At 38.6% G+C, this 19,480-nt stretch overlaps 1 protein-coding gene across 1 annotated transcript in view; it reads right to left on the reverse strand.

Annotated features, from left to right (window-relative positions):
• CMC1 (C-X9-C motif containing 1) overlaps positions 1-19,480 on the reverse strand; it is a 72,784-nt gene that overhangs the window by 41,899 nt on the left and 11,405 nt on the right. The window contains exon 2 of the mRNA XM_051963189.1: positions 8,434-8,526. Within this exon, the coding sequence (XP_051819149.1) occupies positions 8,434-8,526 (93 nt within the window). The remainder of the gene's footprint in view (positions 1-8,433; positions 8,527-19,480) is intronic.

Raw genomic sequence — 19,480 nt, forward strand, 5'->3', positions numbered from 1 at the left:
TTACAGTTTCATATCTAAACAGTCAGTCAATGATGGGGATGAAAAGAAAGGCAAAAACAGAATCTCTGTATACATGTAGTTCACATTCCAATGGAACACAAAATACACCATCAGCCACGTCCATACAAAACATACACAACATAAATGGGAGAATATTTTAAAGGGAAGGTACTAGAAGTAGGGAAAATTAACAATAGCACTGAATCTGGAATAAAGGCAAAAGGCAGAAGTGGGGAAGGAAGAGTATTCCAGAGATGGGGGGCAGTCGGTAGAAAAGGGTGGGGGCAGCAAATGAGTATCTTGTTCTCAAACAGCAAGAAGGCTGGTGTTGCTGGACTGTAGCCTATTGGAAGAAGCTAAACTAGAAAGGCAGTACTTGTCAAGAGATTTAAAGACTATACAGCATTTCATACTTGAAAACAAGGACACAGCTGGACTAGGCCTTGGGTCCAGTGATGGGCTTTTAGAAGGAGCACAGCATCCTATAGAACATCTGTAGGAATCCCCATCACATGTGACACACATGATGGCATCCATGAAGAGACATTTCCAGAAAGGTGCTCACCATCAGTAATATCCCACCTTCATACATTCGTTATCTACTTCCTTTGTGTGTTCTTGCTTACATACTGTCTTCCTGATTAAAATATGAGATGCCTGAGGGTGGGAGCCATTTTTTGTCTCTCTGTATCCTTAGCACAGTGCCTAAGTCTAATAAGTGCTTGTTGACCCACATAACGCTGACTGGCCAGATGATGCCAGAGTAGCAGAAACCTTAGATTGGAGGGGACTCACCTGAAACACAAGAGATGGGACACCAACCCACAGAAAGTCAGGGAGCAGCTCTACAGTTGAGTTTTTAGGGGGAAAATCCTGGTGCTGACAGATGAGGGTGACAACATATTATCTACATCTGCTTCTTCATAGACTGAGAAAGCTCCAAGACTTACTGTCCTAAGTTTTAGAGAACCCATATTCCACATGTGGGGACTGCCATAGCTCTGATTTACAGAATTACTCCTAAGCTTGCTTTTCCCTTGGGACCCTTACAGCCTTGGACCTCTTCTTAGAGATCTTTTTCCACAAGGACCAAGCGGAGGGAAGTCTTTGGCAGGGAAGAAGTGGTGGAGAGGTTAACAATCACAGGCTTTGGGAGCCATAAACTCTTTGGAGCAGCCACTCATTACAATGTTTGGCAAAGGGTCACTTTCCTGTTATTGGGTCCTAGTTGCTACTGAAGAGAGCCATATGATTACCTTTCACTCAGAGTGACCTTCATGAGTTGGATAATGCAAGAGGGATGCTCTAACAAGATTGGCAGAATAGAAAATGCTTCCAATGACAAATGGAAGTAGTATTTCTGAAATCATCACAAATGCTGAAGGCTGACCTCAACTCTAATGCTTTTCTACCTCCACTTGCCCAGTGGAGCCCCTGTAAGGAAATAGCTCTTGAAGAATGCTGTCTCACCTTGCATAGTTTGAGTAATGATCCTGCATATCATAAGAAATGTAAGCATAATTACACTTCTGCAAGTATTCACTCAATTATTAAGTTAATATGGGGAAATACTCCAAGAAATAGGGGCTCTGACAAATCTTCCCAGTGAGGACAGTTGCATGAACATAACTGGCCTGTAAGAGAGCCTTGAAGGATGGAACTGACAAAATTCACGATCGGGTTAAACAGTCTGAGGTCTGGAGAGAATATAACTCAACAAAGCTCTCCCTCTGGTCCTGGAAGAATGGACGAACCTGGTTTTCACTTTCTACAGGATGCAGTTGTTGACAAGACATGTCTGGCTTCAAACTTTCAATAGCTATGAGACTCTGAACAAGTCATTTCACCTCTATCTGCTTCAATTTCCTCCTCTATAAAATGGACTTTCCTTCCAGAGCTGTCAGGAGTCTCACGTGAAACCATAATCATAAAGCACTTAGCACAATGCCTGTCATATGGTGATGCTCCGTAAATGTTGGCTATCATCATCAGGCTTATCCTGCTTATCAGGCTTGGGCATCCTACCTTCTGAAGGTTCTTTCTTTGTGAAGTCAGCGCTCCCCCAAGAAGGGTGAATGCTCTTTATCTAATTTCCTGATCTCTACCTTTCAGAAGGACTTGCCTGACCAAGGTAGACTTCTGTTAAGCAGAAGCTCAATGGAGTTTCTCCAAGTTTCCTTACTTCACTTTCTATATGAAGTCAACCATACTTCAAAGTTTTCTCCATCATCAGAAAGACCTGTACAATCTAGGGAAATGGCATAATTTCCCATTAATTGACATGCCTTTTCTAAAAAATAGTTTGAATAACCTTTCTGGTCCTATTATCTTTTTCCCCTTCCTCTTCATTTTTTTGACTTCAGGCAACTTTGATCTTTGATCTAACAAATTACTAGTCTGTCTGTATAGACAGCTAATTTTCAAGAAAGCCACCCATGTCAGTAATAAATTATTTTGTAACATTTGGGTTATGACCCACTTTTTCAACATTTTATACCAATCTTTGCACTGAAGTGAATAAGTACCTACAGATATTAAGTTCTTTGTAACATAATGGTGCAAAAGCTGTAATTGTTTCATGGTGATCTTCATAAATATTCATTATGGGCACTGCTATTATGAGATGACGAAAATGTCCTATGAAATATTCCTTTATTGGCTTTGGCTATATGATACAACTAATTCCACTAACTTTTTTATTTACTTCTCCAAAAAGAACATGTAAGCCATCTTTCCATCTAGTTGTAGCTTCTTTTGGTCTTCTGATTTCAATTATGCCAACATTAGATATGATTAAATTACTTCAGTGTTAAAACTACTGTTTGCTAGGCAAAAATGGCCTATTTAGAACAGCAATAATAAAGTCCATGTTTAAAAACCATTTAAAAATTGATTTCTATCATCTTATGACCCTTTTTATAAATCTCTGCATAAGAAAAAGAGGCCACATAGGACTCACGAGACATTTTAGATCTGTCTTTGCTTCATGGACTTTGCCAAGACCAAAAAAATTTCTCAAATGACAATCTTATTGGTAATGAACCTCCCTGTATCTGGATACAAAGGTACTTCAATCCAATGAAGACCTTCAAAGAGCTTCAATCCAATGAAGACCACCAGATTCTTTCTAGCATAGTACCATTTGCCAGTGACTGCACTCTCCTAACATATCCCTCTAGAAGTCAGGGTCACCTCCACACTATTTGTATGAGAGGGAGACTTTATAGAAAAAAACACTAAACTAAACTAAAACTGTTAGAGCAAATTTCTAATGAAATTTCTACAGATTAAAAATTTTCCCTTTCAACCATTTTCTTCATTAAAACACTTTACTACAGGGGAAAAAAGGAGACTGAAAATGTGCTTAAAGTTAAATGACGAGTAGGACCAGGATTCTTGATGAAGTTCCTAATTTGGTACTTGGCCTTCTTGGCCAGGATAATTTCACAAATGAAATGAAAACTTAGTTTCCAATAGAAAATATAAAAAGAAAACTTAACTTTCTCTAAACAGAAAAAAAAAATTGATCATTGCCCAAAATAATTCACCTCCTCATAATATTTCAACATAGTTTTCAAAATATCAGAAGGCCAAAATGGTTTAGTTATCACCAGATTATTTCTCCTTATAGTATAAATATGGCAAAAGTTTCTTTCTTTCACATTAATGTAAAACACATTTATGCTATGTATTTCTCAGGATGCCAGTTATGTGAAACTGAAAAGTAGTTTCAATAGTGATTTTAGCCATACACCTAAAAAGTGATTTAAGTAATGTTTCATAGAGTCACTGTATAGTTACTTACCTATTGATAAAGACTAACTTCAATTTATTAAAATAAGATAGCTGATATGTACAACTCAAACCCAATCTGTCACCTATGGGTATTAAAAACCAATAGGGTATAGATAATTAAAATATGATAGAAGACAGCAAAAAAAAAAAATTACAAGGAAAATTAGTGCTAGTAGGAATATGGCAACCTGGCTGAAATTGATATTCATTAGGGTACTCTTCACATGAATAGAGAGCATTTGGACTCTGTGGTCTTTATCAGAGTCCCAGCTGGTAATGGTTGAAGGTTAATGCCTTACCCCATTCTGTTCAATTTTCTATCCTAATTAGCCCTCCAAATCTATAGCTGTGAGCACCAAGTGTCTGTGCTCAAAAGAAACTAATTAATGCTAGCAAATTAGATCAAGTCCAAAGATCCAACAGCCAAACTCTTAGTTAAATGCTCCTTGTTAATAGGAAGTGTAGCTGTCAATAACTGCTGTTGGTGACTATAATGAGGCGTCTTTCTTTCATTGAAAGTGATTTCATTTCTCTTTGTCCCTTTAAAAGCTGTTCCATTCCCTTCAAAAACCAAAGTTGCAATGGTAGAGCTCCCAGTCTGACCCAGTTCTTGTGATCAGCTGGGCTGAAATGATAAGAAAAATCAACCAGGAAAGATTTCTGTGTCTTAGGTGTTAGGCAGGCAATCAGATACTTATTAAAATTTCCATGTCTTTATTCAAAAACAATACAATTAGCAAGTTTGTTGTCTTTATATAAGGTCCCAGAACTATTTAATGGAATAAGAGCTACAAACACAAGAAACAATGAAGAAAAACATCTTCTAATGCAAACATGTGGATCACTGTTCTTTCTGACCAGCTGTAGCAATAGGCAAGAAGGTTAATTCTTAACCCACAGGCTGAGAGGAAAAAGTTTAGCATTCTTACTAATACATAGATACAAATCATCCAATCTCACATAAAATATGAATTATATACCATATGGCCTGGAAAATCAGTGATCTATTATCAACAAAAAATATTAGAAAACAATAGGCTCAGTTTAAGTTATAACTCTAATGAAGATAACAAATATACAGAAATGGAACTCAAAAGCAGCCAGTCATCAAAAGCCAAAAAATGTTCTATAAAAAATATCGTCCATAGTAGACTATTTTACTTTGATTATGACAATGGAGGATAAAGATTTTTCCTTTCTCTTTAACCTTACTTAGCTCTAGTTTTATAATTGCACTAAAGGGCAAAAGCAATATAATTTTTTTTCTTTTTTTAATCAGAAAAAAAATCCATTAAACTTCCACCCTCCTGTAGAAGGCATCACGAATCTAATTCACAATCTAAGAAATCAATGGAAGGTCGGTGTCTCTCTCTCTGTCTGTCTCTCTCTCTCTCTCTCTCTCTCACACACACACACACACAATCACAGTTCCATTTTAAGCTAATACTACTTTCTCCTTTGAGGGTCATATATCAAACATTACTCATGAACCCTTCTGCAAATTCTGTAAATTAAAAACTTAAATTTAAATGACAAGTTTTGATTGGGTTATAAGACAACTTTACCAGGGAAAGGGAGCTCATTTCAGAACTTCTAAGATGATCTATTTTCCCTTATGTCCCAGATCACCTGAAGCTCAGAAGCATCCCAGCCAGAAGCAGGTGGAAGATAACTCCACGAGAGTACCACCATGACACCTGTCGGTGCCAGCTGGGCTTGGAAGGCTTGTCTGCAGGGGCCAAGGGGTTAATCTTTCCCAACACCTGGAGGGTGTTTGCTCTGATTAGCAGAGCTGGGCCATTTCTGTTCCTGGGAGAGAAAGAACCGCACCGAAGCGCACCCATCAGCTTAAATTACTCAGGACTTCACCCTTATTCGTACCCATTTTTTTCTGATAAGAACAGGTCATAATAAGCCACTTAATTCGCCGTAAAGCAGTGTTGCTTTGAAACGTCTATACGCATTTACACAACCGTCACCAGGACAAGTCCAAGCTATGGCGCCGCTCTCCCTTCCCAGGGCCTGGTCTGTCAGGTACAAAGGTCATTCTCAAGAGCAGGCGGCTCCCAAGGGACAGAAACGTTCCCAGTGACAGAGCCTTGGGGAGCAAATGCCCGCTCCGGAGAGCCCGGCTGACATCGGCCAGGCTCCACCAGAGAGAAGCCCATCCTCTTCACTAACAATCACAGGGGCCCGCAGGAGAGGCGGGGGGAGAACAGCAACTGGGGGCAGCCAGAGTTTTTGTCACATAACTCTTAGGTTTTTAGTTCATTTTAAAGAGATTCTTCAGCAGCAGCAGCAAATGGCAGTTTGAACTGCCCACTCACTGTTTTACAACTAACAATAAAAAGGACTCATTTCATATTTTCCATTCAAGTGCATAGTTTATATTCTCCAATGAAATGTTAAACAATAGACAGTTAAAAGAATTTCATGTCAGAATAATCTGCCTAGAAAAAAATTAAACTATAGTACCTGCCCCAATCAATCCTCCACTCAGCAATCAAACTGATTTTCCCAAAGCATGGGTAAGTCTTTTCTCTCCAGGATACAATATTCCTCTGATTAGCTTTAAAAGCCCTTCATCATCAGATCCTGCCCCATCCCCTCTTTCCAGTGTTCTTATATCTCATTCCCTTGGAAGAAGACCTTCTTATCTTCCCCTTCCATGCATTTTCACCGCCAGTGCCTCATGCCTGGAATTCTGTCCCTCCTCCTTTCCACCTCCTAATTTCCCTGAATTCCTTCAAATCTTGGGCTTATATACCAAAAAGATCATAAAAAGAGGGAAAGGGACCCTCATGTGTAAAAATGTTTGTGGCAGCCCTTTTTGTAGTGGATAGAAACTAGAAACTGAGTGGACGCCCATCAGTTGAAGAATGACTGAATAGGTTATGGTATATGAAGGTTATGGAATATTATTGTTCTGTAAGAAACGACCAGTAGTATGACTTCAGAGAGGTCTGGAGAGTTATATGAACTGATGCTGAGTGAAATGACCAGGAGATCATTGTACATGGCAACAGAAAGATTATGTGATGATCAACTGTAATGGACATGGCTCTTTTCAACAATGACATGATTCAGGCCAGTTCCAATAGACTTATGATGGAAAGATCCATCTGCATCCAGAGAGAGGACTGTAGGGACTAAGTGTGAATCACAACACACTATTTTCACCTTTTTGGCTGTTGTTTGCTTGCCTTTGTTTGTTTTTCATTCTTTTCCCCCTTTTTGATCTTTCTTGGGCAGCATGATGTTTGTGGAAATTGTATAGAGGAGTTGCACTTGTTTAACATATATTGGATTACTTGCTATCTAGGGCAAAGGAATGGAGGAAGGGAGGGAGAAAAATTGGAACAAGATTTTGCAAGAGTAAATGTTGAAAACTATCTTGGCATGTATTTTTTTTATTAAAGCTTTTTATTTTCAAAATATATGCACGGATAATTTTTCAACACTGATCCTTGTACAACCTTGTATTCTAAATTTTCCCCTCCTTCCTCCCACCCTCTCCCGAAAATGACAAGTAATCTAATATATATTAAACACATAAAAATATGCTAAATCTAATATATGTATACATAGTTACATAATTATCTTGCTGCACAAGAAAAATTGGATCAAAAGGAAAAAAATGAGAAAGAAAACAAAATGCAAGTAAATAACAAAAAGTGAGAATGTTATATTGTGATCCACACTCAGTTTCCACAGTCCTCTCTCTGGGTGTAGATGGCTCTCTTTATCACAAGATTACTGGGACTGGTCTAAATCATTTCATTATTAGGAAGAATCATGTTCATCAGAATTGGTCTTTGTGTAATCTTGTTGACATGTATAATGATCTCCTGGTTCTGCTCATTTCACTCAGCATTAGTTCACGTAAGTCTCTTCAGGCCTTTCTGAAATTATCCTTTTGGTTGTTTTTTGTAGAACAATAATATTCTAAAACATTCATATACCACGATTTACCCAGCTATTCTCCAATTGATGGCATGTACTCATTTTCCAGTTTCTGGCCACTACAAAGAGGGTTGCCACAAACATTTTTGCACAAGTCGGTCCCTTTCCCTCCTTTATGATCTCTTTGGGATATAAGTCCAGTAGTAACACTGCTGGATCAAAGGGGATGCACAGTTTGATGACTTTTTGAGCACAGTTCCAAATTGCTCTCCAGAATGCCTGGATGCATTCACAGTTCTACCAATAATATATTAGTCTTTGCATGTATTTTGAAAACAAAAAGCTATTAATTTTTTTTTTAAAGGACAAAAAAAAAAAAAAACCCTAACAGAAAAGTGAAAATACTTAGCCTCTCTAGTTAAAATCTCAACAAATTCTATCACACATTCACTTTTTAAAGAACTATTTTTACTACATAGTTTTAGAGTTTTAGAGAATATAAATTTAATAATAATAATAATATAAAATAATATAAATATAAATAAATATAAATAATAATAATATAAATATAATTGTATATAAAGTGAAACCTTCCAGAAGTTCTCAGAACTATAATATGAGTGAGAAGAAAATCATGCATATTAATTTACAGAGTGCTTGACTCTAAGGCTAAGGATTAAATTCAGCTCACATTATCAAAGAATGCATTTGATCTTTGGAACACTCCAATCTTACCTTGCACTTGATCAGAACACCTCTCTCTGGCCTTCTCTCTCATAATCTTAGGAATCAAAACATCTTTTTCTACATGTCTGAGATGAAGGTCTTCTGCAAAAAAAGGGACAATATTAGTAAATTACATTAATTCATTTAAAAAACAAACCCAATTTATAAAGGTCTGTATCTCAGACAAATCACTGTCAAGTAAGAATTCTGTCCCCCACTTTCCCCCAAAACTGTTAAAGAATGTACTCCAAGCCAGGTGGCTAGAGCGCTGGGCCTGGAGTCAGGAAGACCTGAATTCAAGACCATTCTTCTCAAGGATTTACTAGTTGTGTAATCTTGGGGACGTCATTTAATCTGTTTGCTTTAGTTTCCACATTTGTAAAAAGGGGTTAACAATAGCATCTACTGCCAACAGGCAATCACCACCTCTGGAGACTTAGCTGAAAACCAAGTTTATTGCAAGAAAAATGAGGCCACATGTAGAGTCCAGAGAGTTCACATCCTTACTGAAGTTTGCATGTTCATGATAGTACAAAGAAAGGAGGGAAAAAAGGAGGGGCCAGACAGGGGAGGGAAGGGCAGGAAGGCTTTTCCCTTGGGAACCACTAGACCATGAATAGGACTTATCCACACAGGACCCAGCCTGGCACAGACTGGTTGGCATTTGTCTTGCCCACCAAGGACACCAGGGGAAGCCAACAAACTAGGTCGGCCAGAGAGACTTTGTCCTTGACACAGTCAGGGCCTCCTGCATGGTCTGGGCCCAGAAGCTCTGAAAATATGGCAGCTCACAAACACCAGCACCCAGGGTGGCTTTGAGGATCCAGCAAGAGAATGCTGTCCAGTGGTTGGGCCAGTGCCTGGCACACAGTGGGTTGGCTGCCCTCCATCGTTCTCCAGGAGGACCAAAATAATGTCAATATGTTAGTCGAGCTATGGGGAGTCCGACGTAGCAGATCAGACCACTATGAGCTCGGGATGGGTCCCCTGTAGTGTTCCAACTGGAGATAATCAAGATAATGCCACAAACAGAAATCAGGTGAGAGAAACCAAAGAGGTTTTGTTGTTGCCGGTGTGTATATGTGTGGGTTTATGTGCATGTGTGCACATGCATGCATGTGTATGTATGTGTCTAAGTTGATGTACATGTGTCCTGTGTGTATGTGTGTACGTGTGTGCTATAAATGTGTGAGTATGTGTGTACAGGTGGGTTGTGCATGTGTTTGTGGGCATGTGTGCATGTATGTGTGTGTTGTGTGTGTGTGTGTGTCTCTGTATGTACAAACACTATTTCCCGAAGAAAAGAAGAAAGAGAAAACAAATAGATTACAGCAGATCTCCATGGGAATCCAGACACGATAAATCAACTGGAGGTAATCTCAGAAGGAAGGTACCAAGATGAAGGGGATACAGGAGACACCCAAACCTCCAGTGTTCCTCCCACAGCCACCTCCCTGGGGGGAAGCAGGGAGAGTCCCAGCAGAACCACTACCAGTAGGGGCAGAGCACAGTTCAGACACAAAGCTCCAGGAACTCTGCTTCCTTCCTTTGACTCATCACCAGCCAACAACTGGGCAGCACCGGCCCAGCACCAGCGGCCGGACGGCACCAGCCAGCATCCCCAGCACAAACCTGGCCCAGCTCAGACTGGGCCCCCTTTTGTCTCCCAACTGGAGATACTCCCAAAAAAATCTCATAGGCCTTTAACTCACTGAATCATGATCACAATCAAGATAATGCCACAAACAGAAATCAGGTGAGAGGAACCAAAGTGGTTTTGTTGTTGCCGGTGTGTATATGCGTGGGTTTATGTGCATGTGTGTTTGTGTGCACACACACTGAGTTGATGTACATGTGTCCTGTGTGTATGTGTGTACATGCGTGCTATAAGTGTGTGAATATGTGTGTGTGTATGTGTGTACAGGTGGGTTGTGTCGTGTATGTGGGCATGTGTGCATATATGTGTGTTGTATGTGTTGTGTGTATGTGTAAGTGTGTGTGTGTGTGTGTGTCTCTCTGTATGTGTTTAGTTAAAATCTACAGACACTATTTCCCAAAGAAAAGAAGAAAGAGAAAACAAATAGATTAGAGCAGATCTCCATGGGAGGTTTGGGGCTCAGGTGCCAGACCAAAGAGTGAGGATTTGGGGAGATTGTTGCCCTCAGTAGGGATTATGGAAGCAAAAATTTCCACCAATTACAGGCTAAGTTACTTCACTTAAACAGAATCACTTCAAGTTGAGAGCTCATAAGTCAATTTACTGCTAAAATATGTATCAAACCACATTTTTAAAAGGCTCTAAAAGGGCTTCATCCCATAACTGTTTGAAATCGGTCCCAGAGAGCCCATATTTTGCCAAACTATTCAAACTAATTAATCCTATAAATACAGTTCTGTCCTGGCACAGAAAGGGAGAGAAGACACTGGACTACCCTGTTTTAAAAGAAAAATCCTTTTTCATCCCTAAATTACAAAGCAATCATTTTGTGGAAAGCCACTTTCCATTCTAGGCTAGCTTCCTTGCAAACAAATGAATTTTATTTTCTAAAATAAGATCTTTTGTGAAGACAATCCACTTTAAGAAAAAACAAGAATGAAGGCTTGTCACAGATTCATCAATCCATGATGGATCTTTGGTACAGGTGATTATTTCCAATAGTGGCAGGAAAATTTTAAACCCCTTCAAGTTTTGTTATGTTTCAGGGCAACTGGACAGTAAAAATCCCCATATGTGATGCTCAGAGATAAGGAGAGAGGAGCACAAAACACCTTTTTCCTTCTCTAAGTTGCTAAAACATGAGAAGATGGGAGGAGGAGATACTGATAATTCTGAGGTTAAAAACTAAAAATAGAGGGAATGGAAGGGTAACTATTCCTTAAGATAAAAAGCTTGAAACTAAGGAAAAACTAAAAAACAACTCAATTGTCCCCTCCTCTGAACAAGTGGGCCAGAACAAATAATTATTATAGGGCCTGGAAATTAGTGATTTATTGAGCCAATCCCTTTTATGAAGGCAATTCTCAAATGTCACTTGGGTATTCAAATTCATTCTAACTTTAGTCTGTTTTGACCTTTATAGATTATTTTGAAGATCAGAAAACAAAATCTTACAACGGACCTTAGTCAAAAGAAAGAAAATTTCAGAATGAAGGTACCAGAGAGAATTTTCTTGTAAATAATTCCTTTAAAGCAAATATCAACATAGTTTTGTCATATATAACCATTTGTAAAGGTATTGACCCATGACAGGGTTTTACCCTTATCATGAATTCTAAATTGGTTGAGTCCAAATTAATGAGGTTTTACTGTATTCTAGTTAAATCAACAAAGGCCATCAGCATCTTTTTTTTTTTTTTTTTTTTAAACAGAAGCACAACTTGTGGCTATTTCAGGTTTTCAAAGCTATGATGATGATGATGATGATGATGATGATGATGATGATGATGATGATGATGAAGACGAAGATGACTAATAGTTAATCTTTTGGCTTTTACAAGTGTTATCTTACTAGATTCCTACAACAAGCCTTGGAAGTAGGTACTATTTATCCCCATTTTACAGCTGAGGCTAAGTGCCTTGCCCAGCTAGTCTGAGGCTGAATTTGTACTCAGATGTTCCTGACTCCAAATCCACCACTCTACCCATTGCACAGCCAAACTGCCTCTCTGCTTGAATGAAAAGAAGATGCTTTGGAAGTATACATTATATTAGTTTTCAAACTTTTTCAATTAAAATATTCACAAACATCCAAACACTCATAGGTATATTACAATAATTATTTTTTCCCATTTCTAAACACATTCCTTAATGAATTCACTCAAATCATTTAATGACTTATTATGTGCTATGAGAATTACAAAGTCAAGGTCTTTATAACATGAATGGAACAGAATAAAGATCCCATTAAGATCATCAAAAAAATTAATTTTTTAAAAAATCTGTCAGGAAACTGGTATAGTTTGGTGCAAACTCTTGAAAGCAAGGTAGCAATTTCTTTATAGGACATTTCCCCACACATTAAAAAGGAGGGAAGGAACTACAAATATAAAAAAAAAAAATAATCATTCTACTTATTATAGCAAAAATAAAATAAAATAAGTCAATAAAAACAAAAACAATCTCTGGAGCCACTAAGTGGGAACCAGCTGACTAGCTCATACTCGCCTGTAAGGAGTATGGTGGCTTCCGCCCTGGAGGTCAGCCCTAAATTCTGCTGCTTATTCAAGGGGAGTCTGTGACCAAGCCGCTGAATTTGCTGGGTCTCAGGTTTTTTTATCTGATGAGGGATGGGGCCTGACGCTTTTCAGGTGCCTTCTGGCTGCAAATTTATGGCTCTACCACTGCGGTGTTGGCAGGAAAAAAAAAAGGAAACTGCAACTGAGGAAGGAATGAGGAGACACAGAAGGAACCCACAGAAGCAGAGCTGTGATATGGGAGGAGGGGAAAGCCGGGCCCCAGGCCCAAGCCCGGGAGCTGCCTGAAGGCTACTGATGCTTTTGGAGCAGGGGATGTCTCGGACTCTGAGCCCTGTCCTGTCTAGCTATTTGTAGCTTATTTCTGTGACTGTTATCAAGAGTACACAACATTTCTTATGTCACACACACGCTCAGCTGTGAGGAAGCCAAAGGCAGAAATGAAACAGCTGGAGCTCAAGAGGCTTCCATTCTCCTGAGGGGGTTAGAACGCTGTATGTCTATAGGTAAGAATACACAGAGAAAAGCCAGCACATATGGAAGGGAAGTACCTGGGGGGCTCTAGGAAGGAGCAGCTGAGGGTGCCATGGGGGACAGGAGGAGAGAGAGTGCCTTTCAGGGGGAGGAGGGGCAGCAGGACTTAGGATGTGAGAAGCCAAGGCAGAGCCTGGCATAGAGAGCAGATGCCTCCAGGAGGGAGAACCACCAGGGCAGAGAACAGGAAACAAGCTTGTGGGGCCCAGGAAATAAGGAGGAACATGTCTGGAATGGCAGACTAGGTTCTGGTTGGGTCCAACAGAGGAGCTTCCTGCTGTGTCCTAGGGGCAATGGGAAGTTATTGAAACTTTTGGATGAGAGGAGGGACAGAATCTCCTCCAGGAATCTCATTTTGGCAGCTGTGAGCTCAATGAGTTGGGGAGGGGAAAACTAGAATCAATCAGCATTTAGGAAGGGTCTACTTTGTGACAGACAGACAGATATCCCACCAGGCAATGGAGAGACTGAGACATGTGTACGCGCGCGCGCGCGTGTGTGTGTGTGTGTGTGTGTGTGTGTGTATGTGAGAGAGAGAGCCCTAGCGTAAAAGCTAGAGCACACACCTGCCCTCAAGAAGCTTACTTTCTATCATGGGAAGGGTAAGAAGGATGTAGGATGTTACAGAGTATAATAGACATCATAATTTCTCCACTTGCCACTCAATTAGCTTAGGAGGGAAGGCAGGAAAGAAGGCAGAGAAGCTGAAAGATGACGGGGAGAGGGCGCTCACCAGAGATGAGGTACTTATGAGAAAAGACGCATTTAAGTTAAAAAACTGCCAATTGTGTTGTGATCGTGTGGAGACTTACATGCCTTTTGGACATCTAGACAAAGGTATCTAACAAACAGAAGGTGATCAAAAGTTTCCTCCCCCCAAATACAGATTTCGTTTGGAATACATGATGGATACAAAGTAATATACAAGAACACATAAAAGCTTCTGGATAAAATTTCCTAGTTAACTTTTAAGTTGTTTTTTTTTTTTTTTTTTTAATGGTGGTTTTCCTTTTCTTGAAGTTAAGTTCCTTTCCTTCACTAAACTGTATATCGTGAATTCCCTTAATGTCAATGGTGTCTGGATGTGACAGGCATGTGTAAGCGTCTGTATTACAGAGTTCCTGATGTTGAGATTTCTCTACTGTATACTCAGACCAGATCAAATTGAGATAGAGAACAAGGATGACAACACAAGGGAAAATTTCCCAAGCTCTAACTTCTCACCATTCTATCATCACCTGAAAGTCAATTTTCACCTTTTTCACTGGGCTGAATTTGTTAGCTCACATTTTGCTTTGGGGCTCATGTGTTCTTGCAATATGGCAGTACTGGATTATAAGGCTACCGATAATAACACTTGCTAAAAATCCACAATGGTTATGGTAGAGTGAATCAAATTCAGGAATAGTATAGTTAGAAAAAAGGTGAGACATGAAAGAAAATGCAGATTTCAAATGACATTTTAATATTAACTTTTTTTTAAGTTAACCAGATACCACCTAATACAGCTATTGTGTCTCAAGATTCACATCCCTTTTCTTATATAGAATTTTGTTTTACTTCCAAGGTACATCTATAATGTTGCCTCTGAAAACTAGAATCTATCTACTATTGATATTTCCTAGTTCACTTTAATAGAAAGACTAGAAAAATATTATCAATCTTGTAGAAGAAATTTTGCGAGAGCACTTTTTAATAGAAACTACTTCTATCTATAAGTATCCTTGTCTCTCTACCTCTTTCTTCTTTCTCTGTAGCTAGAGCCTCAACAGCAATAGTTGCAGGGAGATTTACTGGAGCAAAAGCAACAAGACACAGGTTTAAGGAGCTGAAATATAGATGCTTGCCAAAACCAAAAGTAACTAAATGGACCAAAGATCTACACAAGGAGAACAACAGTGATGTACACATTTGCATATCCATATTTCTGCTCTTTTTCCCCACCTACTTTTGATTTTTGTTGGGGAGAAGAGAATCAAACAATAAAGGGAAGATAGAATTCGAGAATATGGGGACCAACCCTCTCATATGCTTCTTCCATGACCCAGCACTACAATCTGTCTCTGACAACAACAGATGAAAAGACACAGAGGAAATAGGTTTGAGATGCTAAAATTAAACTATGATGGAGATGTACAATGGTTATGAGATCATAGATCTGACCTCAGAGGCCAGCCAATCTAATCCCCTCCCTTTTCCCCTCCATCTCCCACCTCCCAAAGGTGTCTTACACATAAGAACACTGAAGGTACATGATGGAGAGTAGGGAAATACAGATTGCACTCATTGAACTAACTCTTTTGAATTAGTGAAAACTAAAATCCAAAGCTGCAGTATCTTCTGCTTTATAACGCATATGCATAAGTCAAATAGAATTATAATTTCTTAAATCTTATTGTACATAAGTTAATGATAAGCTTTCTAAGTCTTTTTAAAAAGTTATTACAACAAATAAAAGGTAGTTGGAGATTCCCTATGAATCCCACTTTTACAATATGAACATTTAAGAAAATAATGGAAAGCACATCAATGTGGTATGTGTGTATAGTGTGTATGATATATATATACATATGTGTGTATACATATATATGTATGTGTGTGTGTAAATAAATATATATAGATATAGCTATAGATAGATAGATATCCCCTTATTGACTCAAAGTTTTAGGGTCAAATAGCTATAACCTATGTCTCTAAATATTGTGCTCCTTCTAACCACTTACCTTGGCTCTTATTAAGCACCTAACTCCCACAATTAGATGCAGTAATGACATTGCCCACTTCCTAACAGCACCTTCTTGGCCCACAGATTTTGCAGACTGCAAAGGTGTTGAAAACTTCCTTTCCCACCCACACTGCTTTATTAACCAAGATAAACCAACAAAAGACAACAAATCTAAGAGTTTACTGAAGCAGGAAACCAACTTATGCAATGTATACAGTGGCGATGTCAGAAATGTCTTCCAATCTCCCTTACAGCTATGATTTCAATAAAGAGTTTATTTGCTTTCCTCCTAGAATGTAACATCTAAAGGCATTACTTTATGATCAGGTAAATCTGAATCACATAGCAATGCTCTGAAGAAGCTGTCCTTTATACCGATATATGTATTATTCCATTGGCTCCCAATAAGAAAGTTTAAAATGTGGTCTATGGGAGAGGATATGGAGAGGAAGAATTCACAGAAGAGTTGAAAACTTTTGGTGAAGAAGAAATGAAAATGAGTGACCTTGGAAATCATAAGCGCTATGATTCCTATCTAATGATTTATTTCTGTTTGTTATACTACTAGTATTTAGTAGAATGTTCCCAACCCTGAGTCCTGCACACTTGACCAGCCTCCCCTCCCAGACCAGGCCATTTCTCTTTCAATATCAAGAAATTCCATGGGGAACAACAGGACGCAGCTGTCACGGTTGTAGTGAACCTGAACAATATGATGCTTAGCTTATGGATGCCCTCATCCTCTTTTGCTCCACAGAATCTGATGACTCACCAAACACCCTGAAACTTCCCTTCTGTCTATCTGTAGTCCTCTGAACCACTAGTGATTTTGAAATTTTAAACTGAGTTTTTTCAGAGATAGTGCTTCAAAGGACTTAAAGATACTGACTATTGAAGGGAAGGGGATGGAGAGAGAATAATCCCTGATACGGCACCTACCCTCAGTCTCCTCATGGGAGGGAAGGTCATTATTGTCCCCATTTTGTGGCAGAAGAAATAAAGGCAGAGATCACGTGATGTACCCAACTAAGAAGAGGCCGTGGCCACATTTGAATTCGGGTCTTCCGGATGGTTGAGCCAGCTTTCCACCCACTGCCTCACCTTACTGCTTCCGAGAACATGAGAGTTAGAGACTTCATTCTGAAACTTTAACCATAATGTTCTTCTCCAAAAGAATTGAAAAATATTCTGAACCAGAACAATATTGCTAGAATAAACATATCGTTTTCCAAGATAAGTGTTCTGAAGGATACTTCACATTTGTACGTATAATTTTAATACCTTTGTTCAAAATGTTAAATTATTTTATTATATTATAACCACATCTTATATTTCTATCTTCTAAAAATTCACTAATTAGCTACTTCTCAACTGGTAGATTTAATAGTCTGTTTATCAAATATATATGAAAGGACAACCCATTGCAAATGAACAATCTATATATGATGTAGATTCCATAAGCGCCGGTTTAATGAATTTAAAATGCCCTTTACTAATAACATTCAATAACTTTTAGGGGTATTTATTCATCTTGGCTATCTGAGTTAGAAAACAATCTACCATTTTGACAGCAAATCCCACTTACATACTCAGGCTGGAATTTTCTTGGTTGTCATAAGGCACTTAAAAAATTATTAAAGCACTCATAAGAGCTATACGGAAACTAGTTTAAATCACTAAAACACAGATCATCCATTCCTTCATTCACACACACTAAAAAAAAGAAAAAGAAGAAAAAGGACTACTTCAGATTTTATTAATCTGACTCAATGCCTACTTACAGAATGACTATTATGTTCACACTACCATGAACTCCTACAAAGGAATAACAAAGAATTTAAAGCTATAGTGCTTATAGTTTTGAATATAAAGTCTTCTGAGATAACTTAACCAATCAGATTATAAACTCCTTAAGGATAGGGTCTATATCCAAATTCTTTGAATGATCCAGAAAAGGTAGTAAAATACTGACATGAATAGTAAACGTTCCAAGGAACATGGTTTAAACAAATAGCTGTAATAACTAGTCATCTTATAAAAATTAAACATTTCTATGGCATAGATGATTAATAATTATTTCTTTCCCTTGACTTAGAGATTATCTATGAAGTTATTATAGTCCACATTATTTCTCATCACCAGCTGAAGACAACTTTAGTCCTCAATAACAAGGAATGCTTCTTAACCCATTATGTACAAAACATCTTGAATTCTATCGCCTGTTACCTGGGACACACCCCTCCCTCACCAAAAAGCTCTAGAAAAACTGTCCCAGGTTTGAGGCATCCTGTGGGCCAACAACTCTCCACACCATATTCCCAAGTGGCAACCAAAACATTTGTTTTCACCTCACAGCCAGAGATCATTTAAAATATAAAGACATTTATTTTAAAAGCCCAGCAAATCAAGAAACTGGAAAATGAGGCCCATAAACATATACTATCATCTATCAAATGTGTACAGTAATATTGATAATGTCAATCTCATAAAATAATTGTGAAGATCAAATGTTACCTGTAAAATACTTCATAACGGCAATGTATCATGGAAGCATGTTACGAACATGGTTTATATTATTTTTATGACAATTAACTCAATTACCAAATCCTGTAAAAGGTGGTTCCCTTATTCATTTCCCTTACCCCTCCACAGTTCTTGGCCCAATGCTTTGCATATGGCAGGCATTTAACAAATGTCTATTGAATACAGTGATTTCCTAAGATGAGTCTTATTTTATAATCCTACCTTATATCAAGAGCTCTAAATTCCAAATCATTTCACTAAGTCAATGTGTTTTTGTGACCTGACTTGTAGTAACTTTTTGCCTTTTTTTTTTTTTTTGGTGAGCCAATTGAGGTTAAATGACTTGTCCAAGATCACACTGCTAGGAAGTGTTAAGTGTTTGGAGCTGAATTTGAATTCAGGTCCTCCTGTCAGGCTGGTGTTCTATCTACTGGGTCATCTAGCTGCTCCTTTGTTACTATTCTTTAGCTAATGGTAATGAATATCTTAAGGACAAGGAAAGTGATCAAGGGGCAAACTGATTCAACTTATCTGGACCCCAGTTTACTCATCTATAAAATACAAAGAAGAAACCAGATTCTCTCTCAGTTCACTGTAGCTCTCTTATAATGCTATGATTCTGCTCTCATTCCCTCAATTTAAAAATGGGAATACTTTAGGACTGGGAGGGAAGGGAAGTAATTATATAAGTCAATAATCAATACCCCCCCCCCCAATTTGGCAGAGGTTTCTTCAATCTGCTTGTCCCAAGTCAGTAATCACCATTTAGAATGACCCCTAAATCACTCCCTTACTTTGTAAAGGACCAATCAAAAGCAAATGGGTGAGAAACATAAGCCTGAATGAAAAGAAGCTGCTGACCCAGTTAACAGAACCTGTACTTACAGTTGTTTTCCAAGTGATGTGGTAAAAGAATAAGGGACAGGCCTCAGGGGCCACCTACTGCCAGAGTCACCAAATCTCAGTATTGCAAAGGACCTTCTCTGTCATCTGCCTGTTTGTCCCAAAAGAGGAATTCCTGCTGCACAACACCTCCTCCCCCCAAAGCTGTCATCCCATCTGCAGTTGAAGTAATTTAAG

The sequence above is a fragment of the Antechinus flavipes genome, chromosome 5 (assembly GCF_016432865.1).
Source record: "Antechinus flavipes isolate AdamAnt ecotype Samford, QLD, Australia chromosome 5, AdamAnt_v2, whole genome shotgun sequence".
NCBI lineage: Eukaryota > Metazoa > Chordata > Mammalia > Dasyuromorphia > Dasyuridae > Antechinus > Antechinus flavipes.